This window comes from Ambystoma mexicanum, chromosome 1q (assembly GCF_040938575.1).
Source record: "Ambystoma mexicanum isolate Mex_15411 chromosome 1q, UKY_AmexF1_1, whole genome shotgun sequence".
NCBI classification, from domain to species: Eukaryota; Metazoa; Chordata; class Amphibia; order Caudata; family Ambystomatidae; genus Ambystoma; species Ambystoma mexicanum.
In genome coordinates, this window is record NC_090922.1 from 332517816 (window position 1) to 332534884 (window position 17069).

The window sequence follows — 17069 nt, forward strand, 5'->3', positions numbered from 1 at the left end:
AATTGCTGCTCGCGCAGAGGCGCACATGGATGCCCTGAGGGAGGAGTATGCTTCCCTCAAATCCACTCTGGGTGTCCTTATGATGTCCCAGAGGCAGCGGGCAGAGGAGAGGTTTGCACAGCTTGAGCGTACCATCTCGGCTGAGCTACAGGCTTGCTGGGAGGTGCAGCGGTTGTCCAGCCAGGCCTTGCAGGAGGAACTCCGTGTTACACATGCTACCTTGCAAGAGGAAGCACGTGTATCACGTGAGGTTCTGCATGCAGACCTACGTCACATCGCCACACAGAACCAGGCTCACCCGTCCGGCAGACTTGCTGCCGACGAGGGGCAAGCTGCGGCTAGGCCTGGCCAGGCTACTGTGCCACGTCCTCCTTTCCAGGATGAGCCAGACTCGGATGACCATCTATCTCCCACATAGGTCGGGCGGTGCAGGCGTTGAGCCCATGGAGGTTTTTTTTTTGGCTCAGCATCATCGCATGTGGGTGTTGAGCAGCACCCTGTACCTCCCCCTCCTGGGTGCCTCCCCTCTTCCCCGGGTCGTATGTGGCCATTTTTGATTTTTCTTTTAGTTTAGTTAGTTAAGTTTCTGCTTGGTAGTTAGTTTAATTAGGTAATGTAGGTTTTCCATAGTTAGTGTAATTAGTTAATATAGTTTAAAATTGCTTGTCTATTGTGCTTTCATGTGACGGTGCGGTGCTTTGTGGCTTTTGAAGGCATCCATTGTCTGTTCCAGCTGGGCCCTTCAGGCTTGTCTTGTGTATGTGTTTGCTGCTTGGGGTTCTTGACTCACATATGCCACTCCTGCCTCCCTTATCCATGGGCTCGCAAGGATGGTTCGGTGTGACAACCTATTACACAAGGGCTTTGGACTGTCATATCTGTGGCATGTCTGGTGCTGTGTGACTTGTGTTGACACCCCTAGTGGCGATGATTGCGGTGTTATTGTCCACTATTCAGCTTTTGCTAGATGGGGTGTTTCATGATTAATATGTACATTCATTGCTATGCATTGTGTAGTATGTTTCTTATCTTTACTGTACACGTGCTTGTTGCAATTCATGCCGTAGATAGTGTGTTCCACACTTTGGATGTGAAAGACGGACTGATGGTGTGATTTCTGATGTAAGTCTCTGACATGGGGCCTCATTACGACCCAGGCGGTAAGTTACCGCCTGGGTCGTACCTTTACCACCATGGCGTAAACTATGTTTACGCCATGGTCGTTGGCGGACTTACCGCCCCATTCCGAGGTCGGTGGGGCGGTAAGTCCCCAATCCCCATTTACCCTTTCCCATTCCCATTTTTGCCCCATAGGGCATAATGGGAGTGGGGAAGGCGTTAATTACGCCACCGTAAATTACGGTGGCGTAATTAACAACATGGTCCCTTAGCGCCATGGATTTTAACACCTGCTAAAAGCAGGTGTTAAATCCGCCATGGCGCTAAGGGACCTCGGAATCAGGCGGCAAGGGTCGGCGCTGTTTACGCCGCCGTAAACCCCTTACCGCCTGGGTCCTAATGAGGCCCATGGTCCAGTAATGAGATGCCTGAAGAGACACACACAGATGACTTTAAAGCATTAATCATGTGTTTCATGCCCTTTCTGCAGGGGGATGAGCCTCCAGAGCACCTTTGCCAGCAGACATGGCCCATTGGACGTCTGAATTCTGGACACGTTTGTTGGTGCCCACATGCACATGTGTGCACAAGTAGAGGCACAGGGATTGCAGACCTACATCCTAGAACTGCTGACGTGTTCCAAGGAACTCCAGGCAAGGTGAGCAGCACAGGGGGGCCACAACACAGCAAAGCTTGCAACAGGCGAGTTGCACATGCAGGCTTAGTCACAGCACTGAGGGTGAGCTTGGACGAATATTGGTGTTGGAGCACACAATGCAGCTCAGATGTGTTGGTGACTGATGGCTGTTGATTGTAAGGTTGTCTGGGACACCTGCAGGGGCAGTGGCACATACCCTCCGGTACACCAAGGTCCATTGAGGCACTTGTATCAACCATGTAGCCTTCCGAGACATGGAAAGGGGCAGCTCACAGGGACATACAGCAAGGGACATACTCGGGTGCAGTGCATTTCATTTCCATGAACATTTTGATACATGCACTGCCAACTTTGTTTCGGTCATGGTGGAACACAACTTGTTCTGAAGTCATGCCTTGCTATATGGGTCTGTCTGCTTACCCATGGAACATTGCATGTTGTGTGAATTGTGACACATTGGTGTTCCATTTGCCACGCACCCACCGGCGGCTGACTTACTGCATTGACTGTGTATGACCCATCACAGGGGTAATGTTATATATGGGTACGAAGCATCTACACCAGATTGTCTGTTTGTAGAGTAGTTTGTTGCTATGGGGCATGTTTGGTGGTGTGTTTTTGTGTAATGGGCACGTACAGATTATTGACTGTGGCTCTCTTTGCAGCATTGCAGTGCTCCTGTAACCGGACCTGAGAGTGCGTAGGCAGGAGGCCAGCACTCAAAACCAGAGCTAAGTGTCTTGTTGTTTTTCTTTCAAACTGCTCTGCATAGGTTTGCTGGGGGGGTGCACTAATGCATGGATGAATGTGTAATTCAATTTGGTATGTTTTTTTTGCCCTAATCACCCGAAGTCCTATCCAATTTTAAACCCTGTACCCTGTACCCGGTGTTTCTGCTTCCCGTACCTATCCAAGCAACGTTCCCTAACCCTCTTTCCCCGCTGGGGTTGCGGATGCCTGTGTAAGCCCCAAACTTGCAGGTGCCAAAACCCTAGAGGGGGTGGTTGGTTCGTGCCACTCCTAAGCCTGGACTACAGAAGGCCATGACAATGATGTCCAAGTTTGTTCGGATTGTGTATGTGTTCATGCAGGTAGTACATTTTCGTGCATTCCCTACTTTCATGTGTCATTCCTCCTCCCCTCTCCTGCCACTCATTCCAGTTATCCAGTGTGCCAACACCTGTCCCGACTACATTTCCCTGACCCTCCTTCCCCACCAGGGTCTCAGAGGCCTGTGTGAGTTTGACCTTGCAGGCACCCGGGACACGGTGGGGGTGGTTGTTTCGTGACACTCCCGCGCCTGTACACAGGACCTGTGACAGTACACATCTGTTCATGGTGCATCATTCTATGTTATGTACCACACATGGTTCACATCCTGTTGTGACATTGTTTTACTGTGCTACCTTGGTTGTTACATCATTGTGGTAGTACTTGGCCTTTGTGAGGTACTGCTACGTCAAGTCATCTACTGGAGGGTGTTCTGGTTCGTTTTTCTGGCTAGGATTTTGTGATTTTGCAAATGAGGGTGGACTCTGAGGGTGCAGGCACCTTTTTACACACAAGGTGGGAGATGGTGATGAAGGGAAAGGGTGATCCTGTGGCCAGGTGAAATTGAGGGTTGAAGGCTCCATGATCCAGGTGCAGTTGTTCAGTGGGTCATGGTCATTTGTGAGGGGGGGGTTGTTGTTGATAGTTGCCTTGCCCTGCAGTATGATGGGAACCCTGACATTGTAATGGTGGTATCCTATGTACATGTTGTGTTCTGCTGATCAATGCCTGTTCATGTGTTGTGTTTACCTTTCAGGTGTGAGGGGATAGTTGTGGTTTGACATGCTGGGGTGTACACATGGTGAATGTTCACATGTGATGTGTAGAGGACACTGATGGTCACTTGATTGCACATGCATATGTTGAATGCATGTCCTTACTGACCCACACACTTGCACTATGATGCACTACATGTACAACCACCCTTGCATATCCACGTGTACACTGTTTGCCTTATGGTGCCCACTGTGTCCCTGCAGCACATGTTCTGTGACCAATTATGGATCCTGTACATGCCTAATTTGCTTTTTGATGTGGTCTGTCGCTTAGATGTGATGCTCAGGGTGTGCATCACACACAATGGCTGTTCACTGTGCTGTGCGCTGAGCAGTGTGTTCCAGGAGTTGGACACAGCACACAGAAGCTGCAGTGTTGATTTTGCAATGCACAATGTGCATGTAGACAGGCATTCATTGTTATGTTACGTCTACAACTCTTGTAATGCATTTGGAAATGACTTATTTTGGGTGGGAGGTTGTTGGTCAGTCATTTCATCTGATTCCATGTCAGGCATCATTGTCTGATGCCATTGTACATTTTTGACATGGCAATGTGTACCTTATTGTTACTGTGTTGGTGTATGGGTATTGCTTGAAATGTCATGTTGTGGTTTGGGAGGGTTTGAGTGACAGAACAGTGATGGCCATGACCTGTTTTGCAGGTGTGTGTGATTCACACCTTGCATGTCAGGGTCATCCGCTTCTCAAAGCAACGCCCTGGGGGTAGATCTCTCTCTGCGGCAGGGGCCTCCCTCTGGAACAGCCTTCCTGCCTCACTGAAACTTGGGGAGAACCATCTCCGGTTCCGGAAGCACATCAAAACCTTCCTCTTTGCTTCTGCTTTCTCTCTGCCTCTCCCTTGCAAAATCCTTCACTGGATCTGCAACTGGGCCACTATCACCGACCTCGGTCCCTGGCCCAGCCACTCTCCACTTGCACTGCCTCCCTGGCAACCCCTGCACTGCGGGACTGTCTCTCTATCCCTACAGCCCCCCCTTCCCAGCACTTGTCTGTACTTACCTTTGCAGTTGCCACCAGCTGGCCTATTTATTTGTTTTTTAGTCTACTTACCCTGTACTGCACTCCCCCCTCTCCTTCCCCTTGCACTTTTCCCTTCCCCTACCCCTGCACTTGCACAATCTAAATGACACCTGGCCTAGTAGTATCGCTGTCTGTCTTCCCTTGTTCCCCCCTCCCTGCCTCATTGCACCTTGAAATACTTGTGTATAGGCACGTTAGAAATGCCATATCATGTCATGTCATATGTGTGCCTTTTGGTCACACAGGATAGCTTGTGTTTAAGTAGCTAGCGATGCAGACAATGTGGCACTTCCATGGCAACTATCTCAGGGTGGTAGGGTTGTGACAGTTGACTGTCTCTTTGTCATCATCGATTGTCACCTGGTATGTGCCAGGCCTGTGTGCACTCCGTAGGGGTGGGAGTTTAGGTTTAGGCTTCCTCGCCACATGCCCTGTCCCCTCCCATGGGCAGCGCCTATGCCTGTGGTTGGGGATGTGGGGGCACCACCATGTCCACCGGTACGCCCTGCCGTGTTGCAACATTGTGCAGGACACATGCTGCCACAATAATCCTGCACACTACTGGGGGTGCATAGAGTAGCTGCCCGCCAGAGCGGTCAAGGAAGCGGAAATGTGACTTGAGCACTCCGAATGTGCGCGCCACTATGGCCCTGGTTGCAATATGGGCGGCGTTGTATCTTACCTGGGGTGGTGTGGTGGGGTTCCGGATTGGCGTCATCATGTGGTTGCTCAGAGGGTAGGCACTGTCCCCTGGGGAGGTGTAAATGGTTGTGATTATTGGGGTTTGTGTATTTGTGTGTGTGTGTGACATTCATGCATGTGCAAGGGCATTTGTACTGACCTAGGAGCCATGTGTCGCCATGCTGCCCAGCTTCCAGGGCCCGGCTCAGGGCGGACATTCTGTATATGAAACTGTCATGGGTGGAGCCAGGGTAGTTTGCATAGACAGAGGTGATGATTCCCTTTGCATCACATACCACCTGTACATTGATGGAATGCCAGTGCTTGCGGTTTCCGTAGATGTGCTCAGTGGCCCTAGGTGGATGTAGGGCCACATGGGTGCAATCTATGGCACTGAGCACTTTGGGAAGCGTGCCACCCTGAAAAAATCCAGGACAACAGCCTGCCTTTCTGTGGGTGCCCTGGGCATGTATATGTGCCTGCGGACTGAGGGGCGCGCTGTCATGATTGCTAGTACCTGATGTAGGCAGCGTGACTGCGTGGCCTGTGAGACCCCCCCCCACTATGGCAGTAGTCTGCTGAAATGACCCAGTGGCCAAAAAATGCAGGACATTGAGCACCTTCTCCAAGGGGCTCAATGCTTGGGGTGGGGGATGTAAGGTCATCTTCCCACTCCCTGACCAGGTCTAGGATGATATGGGGTGGAAACCTATACCTGCCGTAGACCTGGTCGTCAGGCATCCCAAAAAGGCTTGTCCGTGGTGCGAAAATGCGTGCCCTGGCTATTCTCCTCCTCCTGCGGTGTCCCACGATCAGTGCTGTGACAAATGGGGCATTAATCGTAGCTGTATATACGTGTTTGTTGTTTGCGCGCACTTTTATACTGTGCGCAGGGACGTTTCCACCTGCCTTCGTGTGGCGGACGGGTTGACGCCTGTGTGCGTCTTTTGCCGTGCGCGGGTTTCCCGTATTTGAATCCATGAATACGGGTTGTTCGCGTGCGTGTGGGCGTTCCGTGTAGTTCCCTGCAGTACTTCCCCAGTTACGTCTTCTTTTTCACGCGTTATTCCCCATTCCGCTATGTGCGCTTTTGCTGTGCGCGTAGCGCATGCCGTGGGTGCCCGTGTGCGCCATGGCAGGATTTGGCGCATGGACAGCGGGAAACACGCGCAGCATCTTCCTTGAATCGCACGCGTGCGCGTGCGCTGGGTTTCTCATGCTTGCACCACCTTGCGCCTGCTTGCGCTGGGATTTTCGGCACACGTTTGCTCCATGAATCGACCCCCATGTGTCAAGAGACTGAGTCAATGAAATGATAACAGTGTCGACAACACACAGACATTACAAAACAACATTTTCCACCATGAATTAAATGACATATAAGCTTACTGTAGGGTCAATTGATTTGTCTGTTGTGTCATCCAAAGTGTACTTCGGCGCACTTCAATTTGCTCTGTCTACGATATGAAAAGGGAAAAGAGAAAAAACATACAACTATTAACTGTGATACTTTAAAGGGTTAACATGCATCTCTAGTAAGGACACTGCCATCTGTAATAACACATGTGGCCAATCCAACTCACAGATGATCAGAATATATGCATTGAACATACAATTTAAAATATTTTATTTTATTATTTATTGATGGATTACATTTTTTCATTTGTATTTTATTTATATTTTATTTAGTACCTTAAACCTAAGTGCTGTATATAAGATACAAACGGTTACAAAATAAATGTATAAACATTAAAATCCAGAAAACAATCACTAAAATGTTTTGAAGTAGATGGGATTTCAGAAAACCACGAATCAAAGAATAGGTGGAGATGGAGCGAAGAGAAAGTGGAAGAATGTTCCAATGAAGTGGAGCAAGAAGCTCAAAGGAACGAAAACGAGACTGAGCACACGGGGGATGAGGAGCCAAGAGTGAAAAGTAAGAAGAAGAATGAATAGAGCGTGCAGGGATATAAAAAAATATATATTAGTGCAACAAGATAGCTGGGAGCTTAGACCATGGAGAGATTTAAATATGAGAAAAAGAAAGTTACATTTTATTTGAGAATGAAAGGGTAACCAACCAAGTCTTTTAGGAGATGCAGCAATAGAATCCCGCGATGAGACAAATGAAAGAATTTAACACCGATTTAAGTGGGGCAAGATGAGAGTTAGGGAGGCCAAATAAGGCAGAGGAGCAATAGACAAGTGGAAAAAAAATTAAAGCAGAGATTAGAAGTTTAGATGCCTGAAAATTAAGAAATGGATGAGCCTAGAAAATATTATAGAGGTGAAAATGACATGAATGGGCAGTTAATGAGATGTGGTGAGAAAAGGAGACATTTGTATCAAAGTAGAGACCAGGATTATGAGCTGTAGATGAAATTGGAAGCTTGGATGGTGGAAAGGATATACAGGAGGGTGTAAGATGAGGAGAAAGATTGTTGGTAGGGAAAATAGTACCTTGGTCTTTGTGGCATTAAGGGTGAGATAATGTGAGGACATCCACGATTTGATTATGACCAGGCAAGCAGAAACATTAAGGTGAATTTCAGGAGAGAACTTGGAGAAGGAAAGACATAGTTGGGTTTCGTCCACAGAGAAACGGTGGGACATTCCAAAGGAGGAAATAACAGCTGCAAGATGATATGTGTAGAGCGAGAACAGAAAAGGGTCCAGAATAGATCCTTGAGGCACGCCGTGGGCAAGCGAGAATTATTCAGAAGACTTGCCCGCCCAAGAGACCAAATATTTTCTGTTAGAGAGATAATAATTAAACCTAGACAGAACAGGACATGAGACGCCAAAAGATGAAAGTGAAGCTAAGAGTAAAGAGTGACCAACTGTGTCAAATGTCACCGATAGACCTAGAAGAATAAGAAAGGATGAGTGTTTAGAATATCTTGCAGAGAGGAGAGAGTTCAACACTGAAAGGAGAGCAGTTTCTTTGGAAAATAGACTGACATTTTGGTGGAACAGAAGAATCAGAAAGAAAGGTGGAGATTTGAGAATAGACAAGCCTTTCTAGAAGTTTAGAGAGATAGGGAAATATAGAAATAGGTCACACATTTGAAACAAGCAAATGATGAACAGTGGTATTCTTCAAAATTGGAATTCTAGAAGCATGCTTAAATGATGCAGGAAAAGTAGACATATATTGAAGAAGGAGACAAGAAAGGGTACAAGAAAAGGGTAGACCTTAAGGAGTAAGAGCAGGAGTTGTGGGGGACCGTTGGGTTGGGTTAGATGCTTCAATGTCATGACGAAGAGAAACAACTTTTGAATAAAAGAAGTCAGCAACGTCAGAAGCTGAGAGAGTAGACTTTGTAAAGTTATCCATAGTAGTATTTATTCTTTCATAAATTCAAAAGCAATTAATTACATTGTAGATTGTTATAGTAATGGTGAAAGCATTGTACCTTCAATAGATTGTTATACTTTATACCTACCCTCGTGCATTTTTGCTTAATGAAATGGGGTCCGCATTAGACAGAAACCTGTGATTCAGTCTTGGACAACAATGTTTTGTTTATTTTAAGACTCATCAAAGAGGAAAAATGCATGCTACACACCCAGAAACGATTGCCCCTTATATTTGCAATGACCTCATTGGCATGGCTAACATTTGGAATCTGGGTAACCACAGTTGAGCAACCATTGTTGTATTAATAACAAGTCTTTCTGGAAAATGCCCTGTACCCAGAATCCTCACCTGACTAAAGTTGGTACATCCGAAAACTAACAGGAAGTCTTCAAATTAGACAAATGGAGTTCTTAAAACAACAGGCGTAAAAATAAAAATGTGACATTGCATGAAAATTAAAGATTGAGATAAAAAAAAGATTAGATAGTGGAAGTAGACCCTTGAAAACAATGTGGTTGTTACACAGCTAAAACAAACATTGCACTTTGAAATATGAAAACATTGGAGATTCAGAGAAACTTTAGGGTCTGAGAACATAAGTAGATGAAATTGAATACAATTTGAAAGATGGAAAATTAAAATAGCATGAAGCAGGACTTGAAATACCTTTGTGCAAATGAGGGAATCAGTGAGTCCTTGACTAAGGTATTTTATGTAGTCCAAAGAAAAGAAGTGGTGTTCCATTGGATTAGATGCTGGCTTTATACACCATGACGAGGGGATGTATATGTGAAATAGGGGTGGTTACAGAAGGTGTTGTTCTTTGTATTGGTTGGATAGTATTTGTGGCGGGCCAGAAACACATTGACATGCAATAGCAATATGTGATGTCAAAAATTACAGGTGGGGCTGTAAAGGGTGGTATCAAAATGATGTGAGGAGTGTGGGCTACATTGACCCACTGAACAGAATTTTGCCAAAAACCAAACTGCATTCGCGCAGAAACAGCAAAATGATTGTGCCGGCTCCTGTGAACACCATGGCCTTAAAACTGTGTTTTGCAGCAACAAAAATATGGCTGCACCGTCTTGCCAAGCATACATTGGGCAGCATGGAACAAGGGGACACACTGAGGGAGCGTGCCAGTGTGTTCTGACATATACAGATAGAATAAAGTAAAAAAGCAGCATTGCTTTGCTGAAAGCCCACAATCCCGATTAAAAAGGAAACTTGTTCACCTTTAAAATAATGCTGCTGACGCTATTTCGATCTGTCCTTCCTTAAACTATTGTGATTAATAAGGCCTTGCAATGACCAGTGTATCTCATTGTGCTGCAGAAAAACCAGGCATGATTTCTGAATGACAGGCCCTGTCAAAGCAAGTTTGAGAAAAATCAACAAGGAACTCCACTTTTACCCGCACGGGAAAACACGTTAATTTTCTTAACAAAGTATCAAAGCTCAGTAGTTCAAAGAAACTCCAGCTATCTGAGCCATGTCAATTTCAAGGCTTCTCTACTTCAAACAAAACTCCTGCATACAAGAAATAACTATAGCTGCAAGACAGTGTGGGAATCCAGAGGGAGATGCATAACCGAATTTAAAAAGAAATGCCAGCTCTTCACCACACATGTAAAATGGGCTTTGCAAACTCAACGAGAGAAAGGCCTGTTTTAAAAGTAAACTATTGAATGAAAGCCTGCCATTATATAGCAATGTGAAGGAGTTTGTTGCTGGGGAAAATACACACAAGGGTTATTTTATTCAACTGGCTTGTTTAATTCAGGACCAAATATAAGAAAGTAGAACAGTTAAACTATATTGGCTGGATTTTGCAAGTTTCAAAAGGAAAATAGGTTTCTGCTTGGGGGAATGTACCAACAGAAGGGCCTCTCTCAGCAGATACTCACACCCCAGTGATAATTATTAGGTTGGAAAGAATCTAGTCTAGGCTGAACCCACCGACAACGAAACTCCCAGGACAAGGAAGTGTGAAGAGGGGAAGGGGCAATAAAACTTGAATCAAGTTGTAACCCCCACCTTCCTCTGGCAGAAATGACAGTTGGTGGCAGCTGAAGAAAGGAAACAAATGATCCAGTGACAGACAAAGGACTGCCATTTGCTTCCAAAGACTATTCCTGAACAAAAATGTAAAGACTTTTATCACTGCAGCAAGACTTTGTAAAAATGTAAACATTTCACAGTTTAAAAGTGATTGAAGACATGGTAGAATTAATTGACCCATTGGGAATAGAAATAGCAAAGAATCAGGGATTACAAGGAAAGTAGTCATGATTCCAATGAAAATTGTTATACTTACATCCCTTATGTTAATCCGCACATGTGTATAAAGTTATGGAATTTTAGGCGGAATTGTTCATACTCAAAATTACCAAAAAGTATTAAAAAAGGGCAAAACAATATCTCACGGATTGCAGAGTTGGAGTGCTATGCTCTACATAAAATATGTAACCTGTGTATATAATTTGCAAACAGATTTCAATTGTATAAATGTACCGTGTGTGGCAAAAACTGTGGGAGGATTTGAACATTGTAAACTCACATCATAAATCTGACATCATTCCCTTGAAATCCAACCAGTTGAGAGCGAGGCAGAGATTAGCACCCCTGACCAATCCAGTAGTTTAGAGGCGTGCTTGGCTGAACCTGCTCAGTCATATACTTTGGTGATGTCACTATGCATTGTAAATAAGAGTCCCTGACAAGACTCTAGACACACATTCTTCGTGATTTTCCTGTGTCAGCATTCCTGTCCATTCAACCTGCTGAGTCCAGATCCCAACTACCAGGCCAAAGCATTGTTGACCCCACTCCAGGGACCACTGCAAAACCCAAGCATTGCTGATCCTATTCCAGCAAGGCCTCAATTCTAAAATCCCACTAAAATTCCCAAATAACCAAAGGGGAAAGCTGTGGTATTCCTTTGGGCAGCATCCTGAACCAACCTGGCTTGCTGCCCACTAACTGCTTGCCCACTAACTGCATCCAGAGATACCTGTGCCATCCAGTGACCAGAATTAGCATCCGGTGACCTGACCTGCCCAGCTGTCTTTTGCCCAGCTGTCCTTTGCCAGGCGCGCTGCCGTGTAGTGACCAGAACCTGTTGTTGGTCCAAAAATCCCAAAACTAAAAGTGGACTTTGAGTACAATCCCTACCCCATATAAACCCATAACCTATCTTGTCTTGCCTTTGTCCTTATCCCACTCTCTAAGCCATCCTATCCTTATCCTGATAACTTGTTAAAAACTGTTCGAATTATCTGTGCACCCTGCCCGTGACTTTCTAAAGTGCTAGCGCCATCTCTTTTCAATTTTGTCTTGTGTAATCCTAAACCATTAGTCCTATTTCGAGTGGTAAGACTGGTTTCCGCCTGAGTTTGGTGGTGGGGTGACAGGGTTGAATTCCTGAATCAACCTTGGATCTTACTGTGTCCATCTTTGGTGGTCTAGTCTGAATACTCTAGTTAAGAGTAAAACGTTTCTTGTCACAACCGATTTCCTTTTCTATTTCACGGCTTCATTTTACTCAAAGCACACCGTTTTATATCTTGCCTATCTCATCCAGTTTCATAGCAAGAGACCTATTTTTAACTCTAGAGTGTTCCTGTGATATATATCTATCCCCTAGCCCATAAACCGCACTCCAAATCAGAGTATTTCACCCATTTCTATTAAAAACAGTTTGGTTAATTTAAAACGGGAATTAAGAAAATGCAACTTTTACACGTGTCATTTAGCTGAAACATGTTTTAAATTTTCCATTCATTTTCTAATTATATACTCTTGGTATTCCATTGCTTGTGATTGTTAGTGTCTATGCATTGTTGCTTTAGTGAGAAATTGTATTTACCTTAGAGTTTTAACCACACAGTCATTATTTATTTGTCAATTTCCGAGTGTCATTGCATAACATTGCAAGGGGTTTAAAATCCGTTTTCCACTCTTATTTGGTGAGGGAAGGTCGGATTTGAATCTTGTTTTCTGCTTCTTATACCTGATTGCCTGCTGTGTCTTTCCATCCATTCAGAATTCAATTATTTGTGGGTTGAGTGAACATTGCAGGGGGAGATCCTAACTTGGCTGCTATCTTTCCTATATCCTCAATCCTAAATCAAAAAGCTCTCCTATTCCCTGGTGTTGTGTTGTGTATATGTTCCAATAGAAGGTTAAACCAAGTGCATTGCTTACAATCTCATTGTAATTATCACCCCATTGGTGATTGCTGCCCCATATAAAAAAAAATCAGATGATTTCTTTTGAATTTTGAAATAAATAAATAAACTGCATTTTACCAACCAGCCTGGTTCATGGTCCATTGTGACCCGGGGTATTTGAAAAGGGGGTGTGATACAAGTTGTGTACCATCTCAAATTGAATCTGCATAAAATAAGGAGAAAAGCACCTCAGTTGTGTGCTACATACTAGACCGATACCAAAGTCTGCAGGGGTCATTACAAGGTTGGCGGTAAGGGGTTAACGGTGCCGGTAAAGGTGCCAGAGACATCAACCCCTTACCGCTTCATTACGAGGTCCTTTAGTGGGTCCCGCTAAAGGACCAGCATGATAACAACGGGCCCTTTATTAGCATGGTCCCCATTCCCATTGAGCCCTATGGGGGCTTGAATGGGGATGTGTTCCCTGAATGGGGAAATACCGGGTCCTCCAAGGTTGGAATGGCCCGGAATTTCCCCATTCAGGGAACCCGGACCCCGTATGCGGTATGGGGGTAGCCAATGCCACAAATTGCGGCATGGCTACCTCCAACCTTGTAATGACCCCATGTGTCGCCTGATTGAAATCCTTAACAGGAGAAATGTCTCTGGTAACAGCCAGGATTGATGACATATGTTTGTTGCAAGGGACAACATTAAAGGTACTGGCTATAGAGACAGCATCTGCAGTAGCCATTTGCGTTGTACATTGATTGCAGAAGTAGGGTCCTTCTCACATCCTCAATGACCACTGCCTTCGCCCATTGTCAGCTGTTTGCTAAAGTGAGCCTTGCCTTTAGTTTGGCGGAGGATGTCAAAATGATGCGAGGAGAAATGTCTCTGGGAACAGGCAGGACCGATGAAATATGTTTATTTGCAGTCGCAGCCCTCATCACGAGTTGGGATGTAGCCCTTAAACGCGACTGCAACTGTATTACTGCTGCATTTAAGGGCAGACCCTATCACAGGCTGGGCGCTAAATGGGCTGTTTTACCTCCAGCTTTTTTGTGGAGTTGAAAATCCCATTTAGCACCATATATTATGGTCAGCTGTATTAGCGCGCGGTATTAGTGCCGGAAATTACCCATTGGGTAATGGGGATTTACAGTAAATGCCCAACCCGTGATCTGGGGGTAATACTGCCATACTGGTGGGCGCTAACGCTATTACAATTAGGCGATATTACAGCCGGGATACCGCCCAACTCGTGATGAGGCCCGCAGTCTTCAGAGTACTAGCTGCACACACCTCATCTGCAGTGGCCATTTTTCCAATGTAACATGAAGCTTAATTGCTTTGTTTTGAACATTGTCTGCAGAGGTGCAGTATTTCTCATATCCTCAAAGACCAGTTGCCCACACCAACTGTCAGCTGTTTGCTAAAATGACCTTTGTCTTTAGCTTAGAGGAAGGTGGCAAAACGATGTGAGGAAAAATGTCTCTGGAGACAGGCAGGTCAATGACATATGTTTATTGGCAGGGACAGAATTCAAAGCACTAGCTGTAGAAACTGTGTCTGTGGGGGTCACTTAGCCAATGTCATTCAATGCTTTATTGATTCATGCTGTCAATGGATTTTGAAATCAGTGTCTTGATTGCTGCCTAGGGGACCGATGGTTTATCTGCATTGCACACACTATAATGGTGAAGGTGGTCTCAAAATGAAGTCCGGTGAGCATATCAGTGTGCAGACATGACAGTACACTTATGTTCAAAACATAGTAATTTGTAGGTGATTGTATATATATATATATATATATATATGTATATACATATTGCAGGACCTGCAGTAATGTCCCTGTAGTTATGGTTAAGTTACTCAACCCATAGGAATAGCATTTTTTGGGCGGCTTATAACTTCAGCCCTCCTGGACGAATCCTCACCAAACTTTAAAAACAAAAGTATATGACCCCCTCAGATCACGCCAACAGCCCAAAACGCTAGATGGATTTTCACCAGCAGCAGTGGCTTGGTCCCGAAAGTGTGCTTTTGTACATTTTATGTAAATCCGTCCAGTAGTTTTTTAAGAAATGGGCAAAAAGTAGGTAAAATAAAATAGTGATATCTGGGTCTGGTCCACAGACTCACTTTGCTATTCAGTCTGCGGACACCCCCTTGGACCAATCACGGTCCGGCATGATATGTGAATAAATCAGACGCGCCCGCCGATTGTATGGTGAAAAACGTGAGCTGCATCAGATATTTTGAAACGTTCACCATGTTGGATTTGCATAAAGCCACTGTAGTGCATGGACATCACAGTATAAACATATTGAAAAACACAACATTACACTTGTCAAACTACTTAGACAATCTCTGGGGAGCTGAGGGTTGATGAGGATGGGATGGGGCCAAGAAAAGCCAAAGCACTGTGAGTTTTCATCTTTGAAGCCCGCAAACAGTTCAGGGACAGCCCTGCAATGTTCACCAACATCTCAGATATTCCTTGGCATCCATTCATATTTAAGTAATTACAGGGTTGGTGAAAGGTTTTTGGATGGCTTGTAACTTTGGCACCACTCAATGAAACTGCGTGACTTTTTGTGATATTCTAGATATGACCTTGGTGCTGATCTGCCAAGAGGCAAAAATTAGAGGGGTGTCCCAAAATATTTGAAAGGCTTATAAATTTGGTGCCATTTTACGAATCTACACACAAGTTTGCAAAGTGATTTAATACCCGTATTTGAAATGTTTTGCAAAGTTTGGTGGGAGTTTGTGAAGAGGGGACAACATTAGGGGATGAAAATTTTTAGATGGCTAATAACTTTGTTGCTGTTTGACAAATGGGCACAAAAGATTTTAGAAAGATTATAAACCAAACCTTGAATGTTTGTGGAAAGTCTGAATGGATTTTGTGAAGCGGGATCTAAATTATATAACTATTCTATGTATGTACATTTTGACACTTTTCAAAAAATAAAACATTCACGGATTTGCAGCAAAGTCATGAAAAGAGCATTGGCAAGGAACTGAAAGCATGGTTTTTGCAAATGTGTCCGTGTTTTATTTTTTGGTACCGAAAATGTTATATACCTTTGGTGATTGAGGGAAGAGGCCAGATTGTCTAAGTCATGGGCAAAGGCACGGACCCGCACGCACCTGGTCATGTGACACTGTCCGGAAGGTCTGCATTGAGTCAGATGTTTGCAATGACGACAAACACAGTGGAAAAAGTTGCAAAAAGTCTACAGAAGTGTTAAAAGGTATGCTAGAAGGTGGGGAATGGCAGAGTTTTAAGAGGAAATTATCTAAATTGGACAAAAATGTTGCTATATTGGGGTAAGTATGATATTAGTAAGTTGTAACAAATTAGGGTGCACTGGTAAAAACCCATGAAATTCACTCAAAGAACTTTGTTAAAGGGACGTTATGGTTACATTGCACTAATAAAAACCTATCAAATTAATTGAAAAAACGTTGGTAAAGGGATGTTATGGTTAAGTTGCACTAATAAAAACCTATGAAATTAAATGAAAAAAACTTTGTTAAAGGGATGTTATGGTTACAAGTAAAACCGAAAACGGGCAGAAAACCACCAGTAAGAGTAAGCTGAGCAACCATCACCGTGCTCTGCTAAGACAAACACCCAGTAGTACATTAAAGATGACATCACTGATGGCATCACATATCTAGGCCACTTGTTTTGGTTCACTGACATATCTAGGCTAGTTTTCCATTTTACTGACAATGAGAATTGTATAAATGGAAAAAGTACTATATGTATATAAACATTAAGCTTCTTATATCTTCTTAAAGTACTTTCCATAAAGTTTGATTTGACCTCATAATGCACATACATGGGCAATAAGCAAGCCGCAAACACACAATTAATTTGTGCACATGATAATCAAGTTTAATGTTATTGTCATTTTGTGATGCTGTTGTTTCTTTCTTCCTTACTTTAGTTTCCCTGCATGTGGCTCTAATTTGTATGCATTCTGTTTTTTTAATGTATGTTTTGTACTAACACAATTGTGTTGTAAGTTTGAAAATGTTACCTTTTTTATTTCATGTTTAACATTATGCAAACCTTTGATAAGGTAGCATTTATAATTTTACTATCAGAAATTACCAGTTTAAACATATTGTCTTTGGTAAATGCTGCACCCATTGTCTATGTGTATGTATGACCAGGGTCCTGTATT

The 17069-nt window shown here is 44.1% G+C and overlaps 1 protein-coding gene across 4 annotated transcripts in view; it reads right to left on the reverse strand.

Moving 5' to 3' along the window:
• The window catches only part of LOC138527909 (E3 SUMO-protein ligase KIAA1586-like), a 712359-nt gene that overhangs the window by 672426 nt on the left and 22864 nt on the right, over positions 1–17069 (reverse strand). For 3 of the 4 annotated variants that reach the window (XR_011284094.1, XM_069639290.1, XM_069639275.1), the window contains exon 2: positions 6718–6785. The exons of the other annotated variant lie outside the window; for it this stretch is intronic. Coding sequence is in view for 1 of the 3 variants with exons in the window: in XM_069639290.1 (XP_069495391.1) it covers positions 6718–6749 (32 nt within the window). In the remaining 2 variants the exon portion in view is untranslated. The remainder of the gene's footprint in view (positions 1–6717; positions 6786–17069) is intronic. 4 annotated transcript variants of the gene reach the window in all.